Source organism: Enhydra lutris, unplaced genomic scaffold (assembly GCF_002288905.1).
Source record: "Enhydra lutris kenyoni isolate GAN:26980312 unplaced genomic scaffold, ASM228890v2 scaffoldscaffold4, whole genome shotgun sequence".
Lineage (NCBI taxonomy): Eukaryota > Metazoa > Chordata > Mammalia > Carnivora > Mustelidae > Enhydra > Enhydra lutris.
In genome coordinates this window covers 11,007,415-11,021,603 of record NW_019154088.1, presented here as the reverse complement: position 1 = coordinate 11,021,603, position 14,189 = coordinate 11,007,415, and the positions used below count along the sequence as shown (strand labels likewise).

General features: G+C 40.1%; 1 protein-coding gene across 1 annotated transcript in view; it reads right to left on the bottom strand.

Annotated features, from left to right (window-relative positions):
• LOC111138887 (glucosidase alpha, neutral C) overlaps positions 1 to 14,189 on the bottom strand; it is a 71,347-nt gene that overhangs the window by 21,823 nt on the left and 35,335 nt on the right. The window contains exons 12-16 of the mRNA XM_022490839.1: positions 13,169 to 13,404; positions 9,444 to 9,570; positions 8,514 to 8,593; positions 5,851 to 5,994; positions 3,824 to 3,920 (exon numbers count right to left, since the gene is read on the bottom strand). Coding sequence (XP_022346547.1) covers positions 3,824 to 3,920; positions 5,851 to 5,994; positions 8,514 to 8,593; positions 9,444 to 9,570; positions 13,169 to 13,404 — 684 coding nt within the window. The remainder of the gene's footprint in view (positions 1 to 3,823; positions 3,921 to 5,850; positions 5,995 to 8,513; positions 8,594 to 9,443; positions 9,571 to 13,168; positions 13,405 to 14,189) is intronic.

The window sequence follows — 14,189 nt, the reverse complement described above, 5'->3', positions numbered from 1 at the left end:
TTGAACACTTAAAAAACTCCAGTGGCACCTGGGTGGCTCAGTGGGTTAAAGCCTCTGCCTTCGGCTCAGGTCATGATCCCAGGGTCCTGGGATCAAGCCCTGCATCGGGCTCTCTGCTGGGCGGGGAGCCTGCTTCCCACCTCCCACCCCTGCCCCGCTCTGACTGCCTCTCTGCCTATTTGTGATCTGTCTGTCAAATAAATAAATAAAACCCTCCAAACTGGGGGTGCCTGGGTGGCACAGTCGGCTGGTTTCAGCTCAGATGATGATCTCAGGGTGATGAGATCAAGCCCCGCATCAGACTCTGTGCTCAGTGTAGAGTCTGCTTAAGATTCTCTCTCCCCATCTCCCCACAGCACCCTGCCCCCCACCCTGCTTGTGCTCTCTCTCTCTCTCAAATAAATAAAATCTTTTTTTTTTTTTTTTTTTTTTAAAGAAAACTCCAAAGTGTTTGGCACATGGCTATACTGCTTTTGCAGTATCAGTACATGACCATTTCAGTCACTCTACATTCTTGGCAACAGTTGGTAGTGTCAGTCTTTTTAATTCTAGCTATTGTAATGGATGTGTAGTGATGTCTCTCTGTGGTTTCAATTTGTATTTCCCTACAGACTAATAAGGTTGAGCATCATTTCATGTATTTATTGATCATTCATGTGTCTTCTTTTGTAAAGTGTCTATTCAAATCTTTTCCTTATTTTTAAAAGTAGATGTCTTTATTTTTTAATATTTTATTTATTTATTTGACAGAGATCACAAGTAGACAGAGAGGCAGGCAGAGAGAGAGAGAGAGAGAGAGAGAGAGAGAGAGAGAGAGAGAGAAGCAGGATCCCTGCTGAGCAGAGAGCCCGATGCAGGACTCGATCCCAGGACCCTGAGATCATGACCTGAGCCAAAGGCAGCGGCTTAACCCACTAAGCCACCCAGGCGCCCCAAAAGTAGATGTCTTTAACTGTAAAAGTTCTTTATATATTTTAGATACAAGTTCTTTGACAGATATATATGTATATTGCAGATATTTTCTCTAATCTGTGGCTTGACTTTCATTTTTTAAATATCTTTGAAAGGGTAGAGGTTTTTAAGTTTGATGGAAGTACAGATTAGCACTTCTTTTCCTTTTATGGTTCATGCTTTTTGTGTTCTATCTGAGAAATCTTTTCTATCTCAAAATCACAAAGATTTTTTTATGTTTCCTTTTAGAAGTTTTTTGTTTTAGCTTTTATAGTTTAGGTCTATATTCCATTTCGAATTACTTTTTGGGTACTGAGAGGTAAGGGTCGAGATTTTTTCCCTCTCCTTCCTCCCCCCAACTCCTTACTCAGTGTTCTGACACTGTTTATTGAAAAACTCCTTTCTCCTCTGAATTGCCTTGGCAACTCTGTTCCTAATTAATTGATCATCTCTGTGTTGGACTCTTTCTGGATTCTTTATTCTGTCCCACTGATTTATATGTCTATTCCTCTACCTCCTCTCAAAAAAAAAAAAAAAAACCCCTCTATAATTTAAGAGGAGTGGTACAGACTACATAAAGGAGACATCATAGTAGCAAAAAAGATAGTTAACGCTTACAAGCCCTTACTGAGCCAGGTGAGTCTACCTTGCCTGTAGTAGCCCACTTGAATCATCACAACCCTACCGGGTAAGCACTATTTAACTTCATTTTACAGATGACATAAATATGGCAAATAGGGGTGGTTCTAATATACCCCCAGTAACATAGTTACTATGTGGTAGAGGCAGGACTAAGCTCAGGCAGTCTGACTCTAAAGCCACTGCTCTTGATACTGTATAATAGAAAAGAATTTGTGAAGATTATATACCATTAAAGAGATCCACAAAAGAAAAAAAATGTCTTGTTTTACTAAATCTAGATTAGTCCTGAAGCATTTTCGTCTATCTTCTATCAAAATAGCTTTGGTAGCTATTTTTGTTTTAATCTTCCACAGAAATTTTTGGCTGTTATATGGGCAGCAAAGAAGAATCTTTTCGAGGGATTGTTTTTTTGTTTTTAAAGATACTCTAATAATTTCGCCTTGACTTCAAATGAGATAAAATGATTACGAAGTCGACATGGTGGTATTCTCATTAAGAAAGAAAGTTCATGTAAAAGCATGCAGATCTTTTCATGTCTCATATGGTGTTCAGTCAGAAGCGCTCTCTGACTATCAGTCTAAGCTTAACACTTGACACAGTGGTGTTCTCTGCAAATTGCCACACTTTGGGGCAGGCTGAGTTTCACACTGAGCACTGAAGGCTAGTCAGTAGGCCAATATTTAAAGGATCAGAGATTACTTAGTATGCATATCTTTTATCATCTTTTTTTAACTGCCACTTTAAAGTGTTTTCATTAAAAACACTTGACTTTTTTTAGTGATTAAAAATGACACTTGTAGAGAACATGGAAAATAGGGATAGGTAAAAAGAAGAAAATTTAAAAATCACTCATAATCACCAAGGTACTAAACTTACTGATTTTTTTTTAAAAGATTTTATTTATTTGACAGAGATCACAAGTTGGCAGAGAGGCAGGCAGAGAGAGAGGGAGAAGCAGGCTCTCCGCTGAGCAGAGAGCCTGATTCGGGGCTCGATCCCAGGACCCTAGAATAATGACCGGAGCCGAAGGCAGAGGCTTAACCCACTGAGCCACCCAGGCGCCCCTAAACTTACTGATTTAGATTCCTATCTATATTTTTAAAACAAAATCATGATAATATACTACAAACACATTTAAGCATTCTGCTTTTTTCCCCCCACTTATCATGATGTCACAAACATTTGCTCATGCAATTGAGGCTACAATTTTATTTTATTTTATTTTTTTTAAAAGATTTTATTTATTCACTTGACAGAGATTACAAGTAGGCAGAGACGCAAGCAGGGGGGTGGGGGAAGCAGGCTCCCTGCTGAGCGGAGAGCCTGATGCGTGGCTTGATCCCAGGACCCTGAGATCGTGGCCCGAGCTGAAGGCAGAGGCTTTAACCCACTGAGCCACTCAGGTGCCCTGAGGCTACAATTTTAAATAGTCTTAAAATAGTCTATCATATGCATATATCATATTTTTATAAATATTCCTTTATTTATATTTCATTTTTTGCTTCAGGAACCAATGTGGTGAGCATCTTTCTGCACATGAATCTTTGCCTGAGATGACAGTATTTTGGCCTTTTGAAGGGTGCCCCAGGGGCTGGTTTTCAGGGTTGGAAAATAATAATGTCTATAATACAGTAAAGGCTGGATTCTTCAAACTAGGACCTAAGCTCCCAGTTACTTAGGTAACTGGGCAGGGGACTTAAAATACTTAAACTAACAATATTAATTTAATTTAATTAATTTAACAGTATTAATAACTAAAATAACTAACTTAACTAAACAGGGGACTTAAAATAGCCTTCCTGCTGAAAGGTGGCTAAGTTGAATTAGATCTGCATTAGCTAGTAAAATGAATCCAGTTATAGATGACCCTGACCAGAAGCAACAGCCAGGTCTATTTTAAGTCATGGCTAAGTGAAACAGGTGGTTGAGGGAATGTCTAAGAAGTGTATTTTCCCTGGTTTAGACAAATTGAACAGAATCAGAGATGACCATCCCAGCAAACTGAGATACTATGAAGTCATTCTCCCAGCAACTAAGTGGCCATTTCTTCAATGGGAAATAAGTAACTAAACTTTATTAAAATAGATGTGTCTCACAGGACAAAAGGCATACTTCAGGGCATGTCACTTGCTACAATCAAAGGCATGCCCAATCGCCACAAATGGTTAAAAAAAAAAAAAAAAAGGCTGCTAATTTAGGTTTAATTCTGATGGTATGTGCCATTCCTTACCATACTTTTGTGATCCAGCAAAGAAAGAACGGGTAAGAACAAAGGGTCTCTCCTTTCCCTTAGATCGTTGTATTAGTCCTTCTGCGGTAGCCATTTGCTACAAAGACAAAGGAGAAAAAATTTCAAAGGGATGATCAGATTAGAGCATTGTGCAGACATCCCTAATAAGCTACTGGACATGCAAAAAGTAAATAGTAGGTGGGAAGGTAACATGGGAAATATGAAAATAAATCCACCAAATAATTTTCATGATGTAATGAAACTACTCTAAATTCCCCTATTAAGAGTGGAAAATTATCTTTGATCAAAATAGAAATAAAAATAGTAAATAATATGCTAACATATTCAATGCTTATTATAACTAGGTATTTTATAAAATTTTCTCATATAATCTATAGACGTCTGAGATTGACCATTTTCATTGATAAAAAAAAAACGAGAACAAAAAACTGAGATTCAGAGAGGTTAAATGACTGGACCTGGCTTACATAAGAAAATTCTCTGTAGTAGTTTGCAGTTATAGCAAGAGACTTTTAAAGAAGTAAACACATACTATCTGAACTGTGCTATATGTAGCCAGTAGCTCACACTGGAAAATAGACCAGTTGGTGGGAGGGCCACAGGAACATAGTCACAGTGAAAATAAGAAAGAACAATGGATATCAATTAGGGCAAATAATAACTGACTAATGTTTTGGATGTGATTGGCAAATGGAAGACAATTCTACCACCTTCTAATGGGAAGGCTAAGTAGTTAATAAAGGCTTTCTACATTTAAAAACCCGTTTTTAGGGGTGCCTGGGTGGCTCAGTGGGTTAAGACTCTGCCTTCAGCTCAGGTCATGACCACGGGGTCCTGGGATTGAGCCCTGCATCTGCTCTCTGCTCGGCGGGGAGCCTGCTTCCCCCCGACCCTCTGCCTGCCTCTCTGCCTACTTGTGATCTGTCAAATAAAATCTTAAAAAAAAAACAAAACCCTAGTTTTAGAAATTCTACATCTATGTTCTAAATCTTTTAAAATAAGATTTTATTTATTTGACGAGAGAGACACAGAAAGAGAGGGAACACAAGCAGAGGGAGTGGGAGAGGGAGAAGCAGGTTTCCCACTGAACAGGGAGCCCAATGTGGGGCTCCATCCCAGGATCCTGGGATCATGACCTGAGCCAAAGGCAGATGCTTAACGACTGAGCTACCCAGGTGCCCCTCTATGTTCTAAATCTTATTCCCCTGGTAAGAGACTTGCCATTTTAGACATTTGTGAAATTTCATTTAAAAAAAAAAAAGATTTTATTTATTAGAGAGAGCAAGAGCACGAGTGGCGTGGAGTGCCAGAGGAAGAGAGAAAAACAGATTTCCTGCTGAGCTGGGAGCCTGACTCAGGGTTCAATCCCAGGACCCTGGGATCATAACCTGAGCCAAAGGCAAATGCTTAACTGACTGAGCCACCCAGGAAGCCCCATTTGTAAAATTTTAAAACATTTGTTTTAATTGCCTTTGTTTATGTATTATACATTGCCTACTTTACTTCAAAAGAAGTTTTGAGGTATCCAATGCTATTTATTTTTTTATTTTTAAAGATTTTATTTATTTATTTGACAGAGAGAGCTCACAAGTAGACGGAGAGGCAGGCAGAGAGAGAGAGGGAAGCAGGCTCCCTGCTGAGCAGAGAGCCCGATGCGGGACTCGATCCCAGGACCCTGAGATCATGACCTGAGCGGAAGGCAGCGGCTTAACCCACTGAGCCACCCAGGCGCCCTCCAATGCTATTTATTAATGACTCCTGTCAAGGAAGATCTTTCATGGTACCATTAATCTCCTAACTCTGTAATTCATCAAGTTCATTAGAGAAAGAAAAGGGTGCAAAGAAAGAAATAAGTCCTGCATTGGCTACAACCTGGTAAGATCCATTGCAGTCATCAGAAAAGTCACACAAAGAGAAATGAACAACATAGTACGGCTATTACAAATGACTTTCAACCCAAAAGGCAGGGCACATGGGTCCAAGTGGCTTCTTTATGGATGTTTTACCTGATAAAAACCATAGATGTTGTGAAGTTCCCTGTGCTCCCAATTGCCGTGATGAATGGCATTCTTCTGCATGGTTAGCTCTGGCCCTCTAAATACGGAGGGCTCATTCATGTCATTCCATATGTAGAGGATGTCAGTAGATCCCTAGGAAATAAATTTCTTCTTTGGTCAATGCAATACTCCTATAGTGATGATGTTAATATGAAAGCCACCCTATTCCTCTTGTATACTCCATTTAATTTATTATTACTGTGTTTCTTATCTACGCTCTCTCTTTTGTCCCAGTGCTACAATAAAAGATCCACAGGGCAGGGAATTTTGTTCATAATAAATTCCAAACACCTAGAACAGTAGCTCAACACAGAAGGTTCCCGGTAAATATTTGTCGATGAATGAAAAAATGCTGTGTGGTATTGTCTGTGAAATACAACTGCCCAGCATGCCCACTCCAAGACTTACTCTGGTGAACCCTCATACAGGAAAGGTTGTGAATGCTGACATTTAGATTCTAGAACATCCATCATCTGCTACAACTCTTAACTAAAGGCAATTAAAGCTTTCCATGATAAGATTCTGCCTTCCTTCTAATACTTTGAAAGATTGTTTTTTAATTAAAGATTTTTATTTTTATTTTTATTTGCCAGAGAGAGAGAGTGTAAGCACACAAGTAGGGGGAGCGGCAGGTAGAGGGAAAAGCAGGATCCCTATTGAGTAAGGAACCTGATGTGAGACTTGATCCTTCGACCCTGGGATCATGACCTAAGCCAAAGGCAGACACTTAACCGACTGAGCCACCCAGGTGTCCCTACTTTGAAATGGTCTAGAGTTTGTGTTCTACACAGAATTTTCAATTTAGAGTAGGAAGGGGCTGCATGTTAGTTAACATGGTGTTGAAATCCCTTTTATAGACTCCCTGGTCTCTGAGCATGTGACTCAGTAGCAACAGGGACAGGGAGTCCCTCAGGAAGCTCATTCCATTACTTTCTAAAAGTCCTGCCCTTGTAACATCCTCTTAGTGGGCCTGGCTTGCCTTCTGGGATGCCACAGAGTTCATGGGCTTTCTCACACACATGCCAGTTGTTCAAATGCCTAAGGGGAGACTCATGTATATTCTTTTGACTCTTTATATTCAACTATTTCTAAACATGTATACTTTTTTTTTTATTAATTGTTTTTACTAACATACACTGTATTATTTGTCCCAGGGGTACAGGTCTGTGAATCGTCAGGCTTATACACATGAACAAGGCTATATGCTTTCCAAATATTTAACTACTTTAACTCCCTTTCTGTAGCACTCTCCAAGTCAGGGGTTGGCAAATGTTTTCTGGAAAAGGCCGGATAACTTTTTCTACTCTGCTGACTATAGGCCTCTTTTTCAATAACTCAACTCTGATATAGTGTGAAAATAGCCATAGACAGTAGAGAAATGAGTGAACATGGCCAGATTTCGCCTGTTAGGTATCCCTGCTCTAAGTTGTTTTCTGTGTCCTAATACATGATACTGAGAACCAGAGTTTAGTGGTTAAGATCGGACGTGAGAGACAAACAGACTGAATTCAAATCTTGGGTCCACCACTTACTGACATGGGTTAACTGAGCAGGATTCTGTTTGTTTGTTTTTTTTCTTAAGATTTTATTTATTTATTTGACAGATCACAAGTAGGCAGAGAGACAGGCAGAGAGAGAGGGGGAAGTAGGATCCCTGCTGAACAGAGAGCATGATGCGGGGCTTGATCCCAAGACCCTGAGATCATGACCTGAGCCGAAGGCAGAGGCTTAACCCACTGAACCACCCAGGCACCCCTGAGCAGGGTTTGAAACTTGTTCATATATCAATTTCCTCATCTGTGGGATTAGAATTATAGCTCCAACTTCAGAAGTATTTGTGAAGATGAAATGGTAAAATGTACAGAAACTGCTTAGCACAGAGTTTGGCACACAGCAAATAATTCAATTTATACGAGGCATCACTATCCTCTTCAAAATTGGCTGAAAACCATTCTCTACAAGTGACCTCTCTGGGGTTCTTAGAATATTTTAAGGATTGATTTATTATTATACCTTTTTAATTTCAAGTTTTATTACACCTTTTTAAAAACGATTTTATTTTTTTATTAGAGAGAGAGCAAAAGCAGGTAGAGGGGCAGAGGTAGAGGGAGAGGGGGAAGCAGGCTCTCCACTGAGCCAGGAGCCTGATGTGGGGCTTGATCCCAGGACTCTGTAATTATGACCTGAGCCAAAGGCAGATGCTTAACTGACTGAGCCACCCAGGCACCCCTAAACCTTACCTTTAATGTCACATTACACTTTGCAAGATATTCTCATAAATACCCTATCATCATCTTTAAATAAACTATAGAATATTATTTTATGTAAAGTTTATGTATTAATTTGGAAATACAAATGTCTTATTAAGTACTTTGATATGTCACAGAGTCTATTATAATGGAGGTAAAAGTCACAGCTTTTGTGCATTTGGTAATTAATATGCCACCTTTCCTGGCCATTAAAGTCTGTAATGTGGGTGCCATCCTTGTGTTTTCATCCAAGTATTATTTATCAAGAGCTACTCAATAAAGTAGAGTAGTTCTATTCAATCATGTTTTTTCTTCTTTCATCCTTCCAAGTAACTAGGAAAGAGCAAAAGAACAAAAACAAACCTGATAAGCAGAGAAAGTGAAAAGACCTGAATACCACTCTCTGACTTTGGGATTGGTGAAATCCAGGTAAGAGGAGAGACCTGTAGAGGCAGAAGAGTAGACTGTGAGAAACAGTGGTGCTCATGCTAGGATGTGTGGTAAAGATGTAAAAGCTGCCTGATCATGGGGCATCTCAGACGTAAGACGGATGATGCAGAGGCACCATCTGGCAAGAAGCGAAGGCCATGCTGGACTCCAGTGATAATCACTAGACCTCCCAATCTGAGAGGCCCAGGGGAAGGCCAACGAACAAGCACCCAGATGGAGCTTGTCCCTCACAGATGGCCCAAGACAGCCCAAGTAAGCATGGCAAATATCCTAGAGTGACCCTTCTGTCCTTAAAAGAGAACGAAGTGTTCATGAGTGGTGTAAGGGGAAAGGAATGCATGGGGTCTCTGCAGCACATGAATTTGTGACTGAGTGCCAGGATATGACGGAGTGGGGATTCCTCTTTGTCCTCAGGTTTCTACCAAGGCTTGAAACTAATAATTTCTGAAACAAAGAATCCAGAGTTGCTGGAAGCAGCTGAGGTCCCTCATGAAAACCTGGGAAGTCACAACTGTGGGCTAACAAGGCTCAGAAAATTCACAGGGAGAGACTGTGAGAACTCTTTATTTTCTTCTCCTCTCCATTTCTTATTCCTTGGCTTTTTATTTTTGTTTGGTTAGAGAAATAGAGTGCTTATTTTTTTATTCATTCATTGATAAATGTATACAAAGCACACTGTACCAGATGTTAGGGCAGAGAGAGAAGAAGGTAATACCCTCTCTCTCTTAATGGTCCTTACACTGTGGCAAGGGACATCTTTAAGAAATGAGGGTGACGGCCATGCAACCTTCATTAATTGGGACTATGAAGTGAAATTAAAAAGTGCATAAAGTGCTATCTTACCAGGCCAGCAAACCCCTTCAAAGTCTCCTCCTTCATGATTCTTCACAAAGAAGCCCTGTTCTTTGGCCTTAACATACACTGAGTAGTCAGGATCAATCTTGATGTGGGGGTCACTGATGACCACAAGCTGTCCAGACATAGAGGTTTGAAAAGCTCGTCAGTTTCATATGAGTTATAAGTTTCAGGCTTTCATCATAGTTTTGGGGTTCAAATTTTATTCAAATAATTACTAGGATTGAAATATTTAAGACATCAGTAAAACCCTATCACTTTTCATGCTTATGGAAACTGAACTGGTATCAAAACCAGGCCAGTGTTCTTTTATAATTATTGCTGCCCAGCCAATACATGTTCTCAACATAGCAGTTACTAAGCTTCTGTCTGAGGTGCTGGGTGCTATACCTAAAGGAGTCATCCCTGCTCCCTAAACATCTAGAGGCTAACACTGACAAAAGCAAACATTAAAGAAAAGAAAACAAAAACAACCCAAAACCCAATGGTACAGACTTATTTAGGAAGGAGGTTTGAGAAGAGCTGTGATCACAGCTCTGTGTCTTTATTATCGCTATACCTTTCTAATGCCCTCACTTCTGAGTCTAGGGCCTCAAAACTCTTTATTTGGTTAGAAAAACCTTTTCATCATCCTTCTTCAAGTCTATTCACATTTATTCTACACACTGAAGTTTTTTTTTTATATATTTTTTTTAATTTTTAAAATTTATTTTCAGCGTTAACAGTATTCATTATTTTTGCACCACACCCAGTGCTTCATGCAATCCGTGCCCTCTCCAATACCCATCACCTGGTTCCCCCAACCTCCCACCCCCCCACCCCTTCAAAACCCTCAGATTGTTTTTCAGAGTCCATAGTCTCTCATGGTTCACCTCCCCTTCCAATTTCCCTCAACTCCCTTCTCCTAACTCCCCTTGTCCTCCATGCTATTTGTTATGCTCCACAAATAAGTGAAACCATATGATAAATTGACTCTCTCTGCTTGACTTATTTCACTCAGCATAATCTCTTCCAGTCCCGTCCATGTTGCTACAAAAGTTGGGTATTCATCCTTTCTGATGGAGGCATAATTCTCCATAGTGTATATGGACCACATCTTCCTTATACTGGGTATTTACCCCAAAGATATAGATGTAGTGAAAAGAAAGGCCATCTGTACCCCAATGTTTATAGCAGCAATGGCCACAGTCGCCAAACTGTGGAAAGAACAAAGATGCCCTTCAACACACTGAAGTTTAATTCTCCATTGCTCAAACCCTTAAAAAACTTTTAATTGTGGTAAAATATACATAACATAAAATTTACCATCTGAACCAATTTTATGTATACAGATAAGTAGTGTTAAGTATATTCATGGTATTGCACAATGCCCAGAACTCTTTCCATCTTGTAAAACTGAAACCCTATACCCATTAAAAATAACTCCTCATTCCCTCCTCTACCCAGCCACCATTCTTTCTGTCTCTATGATTTTAACTACTGTAGGTATTACAGATTAGTGAAAATTATATAGTATTCATCTTTTTGTGAGTACTTTATTTCACTTAGCATAATGTCCTTAAGGTTCATCCATGTTGTAGTATATATCAGAATTTCCTTTCTTTTCAAGGCTAAATAATGCTCCATTGTATATATGTATGTACCACATTTTGTTTACCCAATTGTCTGCTGATGGACACTTGATTTGCTTCTACCTTTTAGTAATTGTGAATAATGTGGATATGAACATGGACTTACCTGCATGAGCACATCTGCTGAAGTACCTGCTTTCAGTTTCTTTGAATATATTCCCATAAGTGGAATTCCTGGATCATATGGTAATTTTATTTTTAATTTTTTAAGGAACCACCATAAGTTTTCTGTAGTGGCTGCACCATTTTCTGTAGTTTTCTGTAGTGGCTGCACCATTTTACATTCCCATGGTTAGTGTTTCAGTTTCTCTACCTCCCCTCCTCACTTAGTATTTTCTGGTTTTTCATAGTAGTCATCCTAATGGTATGAAATGTTATCTCATTGTGGCTTTGATTTGCATCTCCCTAAAGATTACTGATGTTGAGCATCTTTTCATGTGCTTGTTGACTATGTGTATATCTTCTTTGAAGAAATGTCTATCAAGTCGTTTTCCCAATTTTTAATGGGGTTGTTTGCTTTTTGTTGTTGAGTTGTAGGTGTTCTTCATATATTCTCTATACTAACCCCTTATTCAAAAACTTTTAATGTCTCCCAAATGTATACAAAGCAGCCTACAGTAAGTTCAGATTCCCCACTACTCAAACCTTGCACATGCCTTTTCTTGCCAAACCAATCTGTGCATGTTTTCTAAACAACACTGGCTGCTTCAGCCTCTAGCTGCACTGTCTCCTCCCCCTCCCCACTTCTCAGCTAGAGACTCATCCTTCAGGGCTCATCTAAAATGCACACGCTCAGCGTGAGTCCAGCTGGATGCAATCTTCTTTCTCCTAGGCTACTCCTGACCCTGACCTTTCTTTGGCTGTTATATTATTGCCCAATATTGTGGTTGCTATACACCCACCTCTCCCCTACTCACTGTAAGACCCCAAGGAGCTCATCTTTGCATTCCCTTCATCTTTAGAATAGCATTTTGAACATTTGATGGTTTCAATAAATAGTTGCTTGTAAGAACATGGGTTCTGGAGTCAGGCAGATCAGAGTTCAGATTCTTGCTCTACTACTTACATGCTTTTGTGCAAAATACAAAACTATTCTTAGCCTTAGTTTCTTCATCTGAAAAATGGGCTAACAAGATCTACCTTTTAATCTTGGGATGACTGGATAGAATAATGTATTCTCTCAAACTCTCTGGCCCATAATAAGTACTTTAATTGGGAAATTAGGAGAATGGGAATGAAGAATCTGACTCCATTTCTGATTGACTGTTAAGAGCTTTCAAGCCCTTCCATCCCCCCTCACATTCTGCCCACATCAAACAAAGAAAGCCCTAATGCTTCCTCCTTGGGTGCCAGTGGGAAGTTCAAACCACACCAGCCCTGGGCACACATAGGAATCCCCACCCCAGTCCAACCCTCTAACCACTGTAAAAGCTAGCTGTTTCCATTCCCAGATCTCTCAAGCCATCTTCAGACCAGCCTGGGAGTCAGCCCTACTCTCCAGAATGCCTCACTATGTGACTACTTAACCTTTCCAGACCCTGTGGTGTTGATGTGATGTCCTCAATCTTGAGATTGATGCTGACATCAGAACCACATTTTGCTTTTGGGGTATCCATCATATCCCTACAGGTGGCCACAACAAACGGGACTGAAGGCTAGACCCTGTTATCCTGTGGGGCCCTAGACAGCTACGGCAGGGATGATGGTGAGGCCATCTTTCCATCACTGCTTTCCTATTATCACAGTTGTAATTATATTATAAGGAACTATTTTCATGGCCATTTTTTATCTGATGGCTCTACTCCACTATTGTGCCAGAGCAAGTTTTTTTTTTTTTAAAGATTTTATTTATTTATTTGACAGATCACAAGCAAGCAGAGAGGCAGGCAGAGCGAGGGGGAAGCAGGCTCCCCGCTGAGCAGAGAGCCCGATGTGGGTCTCAATCCCAGGACCTTGAGATCATGACCTGAGCCAAAGGCAGAGGCTTTAACCAACTGAACCACCCAGGCACCCCAAGGCAAGTTTTAAAAATTAAACAAGTGCTTTGTAATTAAGAGGTTTCCAAGGGTTGGCTTATTTTACCTTACGGTTTTTGCTTCTGAGCAGCTCTTGCATCCCTTTGGGGTTTGGGAATCTTTTCTTGTCCCAAGTGAAGTACCTTTTGCCCTCGGTATGCTCTATGTCCAGCCACATGACATCATAAGGAATGTCATGTTCATCAAATCCTGCATCCACCGCCTTTACATCCTGCTCATCCTCGTAGTTCCAGCGGCACTGATGGTACCCCAAGGAGAAGAGAGGGGGCATGGCTTGTGTGCCTGAAAGGGGAAGATGACAACTGAGCTGGCTACCACTACAGTGATTATTACATATTTGATAAACATTTCCTGAATGTCTATAGAGTCTAAGCACTGAGTTTGGTACCCAGCATATCAAGGAGAATAAAACACAATCCTTACACTCAAGAAAGTGACAATTTGGTTGGTGAGGCAGACATGTATATTAACTGCTCCACTCTGAGGTGTAACTGCTGTGTTAAAGGTAGCAGCCTAGTGTTATGGGAATACAGAGCCTGCAGTAAAGTGTGGAGTCTTAAAATACTTCATAGAGGTAGTAACACTTGGTTGGGCCTTGAAGGTCAAATAGGAGGAATCTACCAGAGACGACAGATAGAACACTTAGGCACAGGGAATAGAAAAGACACAGATGCAGAGGCAGAGAAGTACATGATAAGCTTCTAGGGTGGTTACACTGTGAGAGAGACCAGTAGAAGATGAAACTGGAGAGAGTCAATTTGTAAGGGGCTCTGTAGTGCACTCTAGGAATTCTAAATCTCTTATGGGAAATTATCAAAAAGTTTGGTAATATGTAACCTTAGCAGGCCTACATTTTAGAAAAATTAGTGAGGGAGCAGTATTGAGACTGACTTAAAGGGAAAGAGACTAAAGGCAAGAAACACTCAAATTATTATAAAAACATTTACTGATAATATGGAGGACTTCTGGTCAACCACTTGCATTTATCTCCTTTCCCTCCTAAATTCCCAATAAAATCCGAGTAAAAGAAAGAAAAAAAGAATAAAGCTACAAGAACAAAGAGAATG